Below are 7,500 nucleotides of genomic sequence, written 5' to 3'. Positions count from 1 at the left end.
AAAGCAATTCTTAACTTAATGACGTGTTCCATCAACGTTACTAAGTGTTGTGAGAGGAATCGAAGTGTTTGAAATTTTGATAATGACCTTTGACCTTTCTCTTGGGTTGACATTCATTCCACTCGTTTGGTATTATCGAAAATTGCCATAAAATGCATGAATGACCGAAGAGCTTGTGCATGATTTGAATAATTCTTGTTCTTTTAGGAACATATGGATATAAAACGAGGAATGATCCTAATTTCTCACTCGAAGAAATGCGAAAATTGCTCGCCTCTTTATAATTACTTTATAATCATTTTGTGTTTATGATTATTCTATCTCTTTAAAATCAATTTAACTGGAACTATTGCTTTGGTAAGGTCAGGGATCTATTGATAGGACTCAAGCCCCCCCCTCCCCATTTACTCTAAAGCCTCCTCTAGCCGACCTTACTCTAATCCCCCTCTTACTCTAAGCCCCTCCCTTCAAGTTCTCCCTTACTCTAACCCCCCTCAAGAGCATTACCCTTACTCAAATCCCCTTACTCTCTCTAAACCCATCAATCACCTCCCCCCCCCCTTACTCTAAACCCATCCCTTACTCTCCCTACTCTAACCCCATCAACGCACCCTTACTCTAAACCCCATCAACCACCTCTCACCCTTACTCTAAACCCCATCAACCACCTCTCACCCTTACTCTAAACCCCATCAACCACCTCTCACCCTTACTCTAAACCCCATCAACCACCTCTCACCCTTACTCTAAACCCCATCAACCACCTCTCACCCTTACTCTAAACCCCCTCAAGCCCCCCCCCCTTTCAAGACCTCTCCCTTACTCTAAGCCCCCCCCCCCTTCAAGACCTCTCCCTTACTCTAAGCCCCCCCCCCCTCCCCTCACCCGTAGGAGACCTCCTGAATGTGCCCCTCCTTCTAATGAGTGTCCGCTCTCTCCCGTCCTGCAGGGGGCACGACCACCATGACGGAGGGCCTGGCCACGCCCCTGCGCTCCGTGCTGACCTGCGGGGGATGCTGCCAGCGCTTCGACGACGGCGCGCGGCGGCCCAAGTTCCTCTCCTGCTTCCATACGGCTTGCCTCATCTGCCTCCGGAAGGGATTCTCCGATGGAAAGGTGAGGGCGGGGGGGAGAAATGGTGGGGGGAGGGATAATGGTGGGGAGGGAGGGAGGAGAGAAGGGGAGAGGGGGAGAGGGAGAGGGCGGAGGGGTAATGGTGGGGGGAGGGGGGGTAATGGTGGGGGAGGGGATGGTGGGGAGGGAGGGGGAGGGGGGTAGAATAAGGGGGATAAGGGATAAGATATAGGCATAAGATAAGATATAGAGATAAGGGGAATTGATGGGAAAGAACTCAGGATGCTGGGGGAGGGGAGGGGAGGGGGGAGGGGGGGTTAGAGTAAGGGGGATTGACGGGAAAGGACTCAGGATGCTGGGGGAGGGGAGGGGAGGGGAGGGGAGGGGAGTTAGAGTAAAGTTTGCTTGAAGGGGGGGGGGTGGAGAGGAGAGGGGGATGGACTTGAGGAAAGGTTTAAGTGTGAATGAGGAGGCGGGGGGGGGAGGGGGAGAGGGCTCAAAGGGAGGGGACCTACTCTGGGACTGGGAGACTGAGGAAAGCGTTAAGGGTATGAGGGGGGGGAGGGGCTTAAGGGTAAGGGGCTTAGAGGAGAAGGGAGATTAGATGGGTGGGACATGGAGGGGGGAGGAGCTAAGGGGGGAGTTTGATGGGAGGAGCTAAGGGAGTAAAGGAATCATCTTATTGGTTGGGAGTCCTTAAAGGGGAGGAGTTTAGGGAGATTAAGGGAATGGTATAGGGGATGTGGGTGCTTGGGAGGGCGTGCCTATGTGGGAAGAGGAAACATCATATCGATTGCAGATACGTGGAGGGGCGGGGCTTCGGGAAGTAAGGGAAATAAAGGGCCATAGAAAGTATTTTATTGGTTGTAGTTGTTCAGAGGGGAGGGGCATAGGGAGGCAAAGGAAGTCGTTTACTGGTTGGAGACTCGTAGATGGGAGGAGCCTATTCTTTCAGGATTCTTGGATGATCAAAAGATTCAGACTTATTGGGGAGAGGAGAGATGCCTGTATCTTTTAAGTGAGAGAGAGAGAGAGAGAGAGAGAGAGAGAGAGAGAGGGGGGGGGGGGAGGAGGAGGAAAGGAGAGGGAAGGGAGAAGGAGAGAAAGGAAGAAGAAAGGGAGATAGAGAGAAAGCGAGAGAGAGAGAGAAAGAGAGAAGGAGAGAGAGAGCGAGAAAGAGAGAGAAGGAAAAAGAGGAGATAGAGAAAGAAAGGGAAAAAGATAGATAGATAGATAGAGAGAGAGAGAGAGAGAGAGTCATAAACAGAGAGATAAAATAGATAGAAAGAGATAGAAATAAGTGCGGAGAGTGAGAGAAAGAAAAATGCAAAGAAAGAAAGAAACACAACCAACCAACCAACCAACCAGAACGAAATAAAGACAACCAAAAAAAACGAAATCAAAGAAACGGCGCAAAATGGGGAGGAATCCACCCCCCTCCCCCTCCCCATCCCTCACCCCCACCCCCACCCCCTACTCGCGAGTGGTCTTGGCCGGAGAGCGAGAGACGAGTTCGAACAAGTGGCGGAACTTCTAGGAATGATCGATCGGCATGTAATGGACGAGAAATGATCCAAGGAAGAATTATTGAGAATGGGAATGGGGGGGGGGGGGCGTTAATAGAACCCCTTTTGAGGTTCTGATGTAAACATATTTCAGATTACTGAAGGAAAATAGACTTTAGATTCGGGTTGAAATTGTTGTTAGACGCTTGGTTTTCCAATGTCAGGAAGATATTGAAAGAGAGAAGAAAAAATACACACACACACGCGCGCGCGCGCGCGCGGTAATCTGAAACATGTTTATATCAGAACCTCAAAATATATATATGTTGTGCGTATATATGTGTGTGTGTGTGTGTGTGTGTGAGTGAGTGAGTGTGTGTGTGTGTGTGTGTGAGTGAGTGAGTGTGTGAGAGTGTGTGTGTATGTGCGTGTTTGTGTATATGTGTGTGTTTGTGTTTATGCATTGATTATACGTGTTGTAAATACACACACAAAACCCGCAGCCGCATCCTCAGGCTAACTCACACAATAGCCACACAAACCAGATTTATAAAGGGAGAGAGAGAGAGAGAGAGAGAGAGAGAGAGAGAGAGAGAGAGAGAGAGAGAGAGAGAGAGAGAGAGAGAGAGAGAATAATTATTACGAAAAGATGCTAGCACATATTCCTCCCCTCTTCAAAGAGAGAGAGAGAGAGAGAGAGAGAGAGAGAGAGAGAGAGAGAGAGAGAGAGAGAGAGAGAGAGAGAGAGAGAGAGAGAGAGAGAGAGAGAGAGAGAGAGAGAGAGAGAGAAAGAGATAGAGAGGGAGAGAGAGAGAGAGAGAGAGAGACAGACAGACAGAGATAGATAGAGAGAGAAAGAAAGAAAGAGAGAAAGAGAGAGAGAGAGAGAGAGAGAGAGAAAGAAAGAGAAAGAAATGATTACGAAAAGATACCAGCACATATTCCTCTCAAATGCCCCTCTTCAAAGAGAGAGAAAGAGAGAGAGAGAGAGAGAGAAAGAGAAAGAAATGATTACGAAAAGATACCAGCACATATTCCTCTCAAATGCCCCTCATCAAAGAGAGAGAAAGAGAGAGAGAGAGAGAGAAAGAGAAAGAAATGATTACGAAAAGATACCAGCACATATTCCTCTCAAATGCCCCTCTTCAAAGAGAGAGAAAGAGAGAGAGAGAGAGAGAAAGAGAAAGAAATGATTACGAAAAGATACCAGCACATATTCCTCTCAAATAATCCCCCTCCAAAAAACACACAAAAACCAATAGTATAAACCCCGGGAGAACAGAGGGTGAGATAATTCTATATATGGAAGTAGATGGAAGGGAGGAGTGGGATGTGGATGGGGGAGGGGGGGGGGGCGTGATAGATGGATAGATTATTAAGGAATGATGGATGGCAATGAGTCATCTGCTGAGATTTGATAGATGAGGTGTTTACCGAGTAGATTTAGGTTGAATTATGGATGAAGTGTTGCGATAATGATGTAATTACAATGATAATTACAATGATAATGATAGTTAGTTATAGTAGTTGCGACTTATAGTTAGGAAAAGTTTGAACAGATGAAATAAAACATAAAATAGATATAAGATCCACGCCATCTTCATAGCACAACTAGAGCTACAGTTTAGATAAATTCATTCGTCAGTCAATACAACAGAAGGATTATCAGAAGCAAAACAGCTCGCTTGTATTTTGTTTTTATTTATCCTTTCATCTTATTTTTATCATATTTTCTGACGATGGAGATTAATGATCCGGAAAACACAACGAAAACTAAATTGAGTGTAAACGCGAGAAGGAGGAGAAATTTGTGGATTTAAAGGTGAGGGACTTATTCGGGAAGAAGGTGGAAAGGGGGCGGACCTTTAGAGGAAGGGGGGAGGGGAATGTGGAAAAAGGGGGACGGACCTTTGGATGATGGGGAGGGGCGTAGGGAGGAATGGGGAGGGGTATGTGGAAAATGGGAGGGGCACGTCGAGGAAGGGGAGGGGTGTAGGGAGGAAGGGGGAGGGTCATGTGGAAAAAGGGGGACAGACCTTTGGATGAGGGGGAGGGGTGTAGGGATGGAAGGGGGAGGGGTATGTGGAAAATGGGAGGGGCACGTAGAGGAAGTGAGAGGGGCATAGGGAAGAAGGGGAAGGGCATGTGGAGGAAGGAAATGAAATAATAGGAACGAGGAAGCTATAGAGAATAAAAGAAATCCTGAAGAAATTAGTCAAGGGGAGAGAATGTCCGATATATACGGTGCTGGAAAAAGGTTGTAAACTTTTACGGCAAATGTAAGACTAAGTGCAATATATACGAGCGTATGAGGAAGAGGGGAAAATGAGGATAAAAGGAGGAGGGACCAATGAGGTAGATATGAGAGAGAGGAGGCAACGAGCATACTTTTGAAGAGTGTGGAAAGAGTTAGAAGAAGGAATGAGAGAGAGAGAGAGAGAGAGAGAGAGAGAGAGAGAGAGAGAGAGAGAGAGAGAGAGAGAGAGAGAGAGAGAGAGAGAGAGAGAGAGAGAGAGAGATGGAAGGAGAGGAGAAACGATAAAAGAGATAGGGAATGGGAGAGGGAAAAGAAAAGGAAGAGAGAAGGGCGAGGGGTTGGGAAAGGAGAGGGAAGGGAGAAGGAGAGAAAGGAAGAGGGAAGGGAGAAATAGAGAAAGAGGCAGGAAAGAGGAAAGAAGGAGAGGGAGGGAAAGAAAGAGAAGAAGAGGGAGAGGAAAAGGAAGAAGGAGAGGGAAAGGGAAAAGTAGAGAGAAAAGAAGAAATAGAGAGACAGGGACAGAAAGAGAGAAAAAAGAAAGGGAATAAGAGAAAGTGGAAGAAAAAGGGAAAAAAGTTAATTATAATCATAAAATAAAGCACTTTGAACCAAAATAACAGCAAAAAAGACAAACAAAAATAAATAAATAGACAACTAGCTAAGTAAATAAATAAATAAGATAAGTAAAAAACGCAAAAAAAAACACGAGAAAATGATAACTTAGAAAGCAACGAAGACACAAACAGGCAAAGATGTGGAACTCAAATAACCCGAGGAAGGTAATCGCTCAAAGTGGAAGGTGATGAAAGTGGGGAAACGTGTGCGTGGATGAACAAAAGTGGAGGGACGTCAATGTGGGTGAGAAAAAGTGGAATGGCGTGAATGTGGATGAACAAAAGTGGAGGGACGTCAATGTGGGTGAAAAAAATAATGGAAGGGCATGAATGTGGGTGAAGAAAAGTGGAAGGGCATGAATGTGGGTGAGAAAAAGTGGAAGGGCGTCAATGTGGGTGAGAAATAGTGGAAGGGTGTGAATGTGGATGAGAAAAAGTGTAAGGGTGTCAATGTGGATGAAAAAAGAATGGAAGATCGTGATTGTGGAAGGGCAGAAAATACAACAGTGGAAGAGTGGAAAAAACGAAATAATCGATCTGTGTGGATGAGTTACACCCAAGCCCGTGTATTGGGCGAGGGCGTGAGGGTGTAAGTAAGGGCGGCGAGGTGAAGGCTTGTTTATTAAAGCTGAGCAGTGGAAGGAGGTGGACACGGTTCCGCCACGCCCACCGACCCTCGTCCGGTCGAATTTTGCCACGCCCATTCTGGCATCGAGTCCGCCCCTCCATCCCTCTCCCCCCTTCTCCCCCCTCTCCCTTGGCCTTCTTGATCTCTACTTTATTTATTTTTTCTTTCTTTCTTTCTTTAGTTTTCTTTGAGGTTAGATAGATAGATAGATATTTAGATGGATAGATAGAGAGAGAGAGAGATAATTAGAGTTAGAGAAAGAGAGAGAGATAATGAGAGTTAGAGAAAGAGAGAGAGAGAGAGAGAGAGAGATAATGAGAGTTAGAGAAAGAGAGAGAGAGAGAGAGAGAGAGATAATGAGAGTTAGAGAAAGAGAGAGAGAGATAGAGAGAGAGATAATGAGAGTTAGAGAGAAAGAGAGAGTGGAAGATGGATAAATATACAGAAAGAGAGAGAGAAAAACCAAGAGAGAAAGAGATAGAAGAGGGAGAGGATACAGAACGAAAGAGATGAAAAGAAATAGAGAGAGAGAGAGAGAGAGAGAGAGAGAGAGAGAGAGAGCGAGAGAGAGAGAAAGAGCGAGAGACCTACCAAACACAAGAGCACTTCCATATTTCACAACACGGTTGCCAGGTAGTAATTACGTCAGATGGTCGTTCCTGTAAGGTCCGTCAGACTAATCCGCGGATTAATGGATCACCCTGGACAATGCGTCTTTATCAACGTCAGCAAAACGCACCCAGTACCTCCCCCCCCCTCCTCCCTACACCCAAGGTCGAGAGACGTTCATCTGACGTATGTGTGTGTGTGTGTCTGAGTGTGTGCGTGAGCGTGTGTGTGTGTGTGTGTGTGAGCGTGTGTGTGTGTGTGTGTGTGTGTGTGTGTGTGTGTGTTTGTGTGTGTAAGCGTGTGTGTGTGTGTGTGTTTGTGTGTGTGTGTGTGTGAGTGAGTGCAGGCGGGTTGATCCGAGAAGGTCTATTTTTAACCCCATGTGCGATTCCCCGTAAACAACATCAGAGAGCTTAGCAGGAGGGGGATATAGCCTGAGCCTCGACAGACGAGTCGGGCTATGCCCTCGTGGGCGGCGATTCAAATGGGGATGGGGGTTGTATCAGATCTGTCCACAATTTCCCCTTCTAACTCAAAAAAAAGAAAAAAAAAAAGAAAAAAAAAAAAAATCGTAAATATTGGTAAGCGCAATGAGACGCAATTTCCCGTGTGGTTTGTAGCGTATTAGGATTAGGAAGAATCTCGCTGGAAAGTCGATTCACATGATGTTGTTATGGTTAGTATAGCTTAGTCCCTTATTGGATAGTGAAAACTGGCAATGTGTGTCCGCAGAGTTATCACCCTTGCGTGCGGTTGCCCACTGCAGATATTTTATACGACACGTAACCCCGACAATAAATTCTTTCCCTCACT

General features: G+C 46.2%; 1 protein-coding gene across 1 annotated transcript in view; it reads left to right on the top strand.

Moving 5' to 3' along the window:
- The window catches only part of LOC122247748 (uncharacterized), a 239,432-nt gene that overhangs the window by 199,854 nt on the left and 32,078 nt on the right, over nucleotides 1-7,500 (top strand). Inside the window, exon 3 of the mRNA XM_086544825.1 lies at nucleotides 950-1,116. Within this exon, the coding sequence (XP_086400951.1) occupies nucleotides 964-1,116 (153 nt within the window). The 5' untranslated portion in view covers nucleotides 950-963. The remainder of the gene's footprint in view (nucleotides 1-949; nucleotides 1,117-7,500) is intronic.

This window comes from Penaeus japonicus, unplaced genomic scaffold (genome assembly GCF_977035675.1).
Source record: "Penaeus japonicus unplaced genomic scaffold, GWHDUDI00000001_assembly GWHDUDI00000015, whole genome shotgun sequence".
In the NCBI taxonomy this organism is placed as follows: domain Eukaryota; kingdom Metazoa; phylum Arthropoda; class Malacostraca; order Decapoda; family Penaeidae; genus Penaeus; species Penaeus japonicus.
Note: the sequence above shows the minus strand (reverse complement) of the source record. Positions and strands in the feature narration are given on the sequence as shown.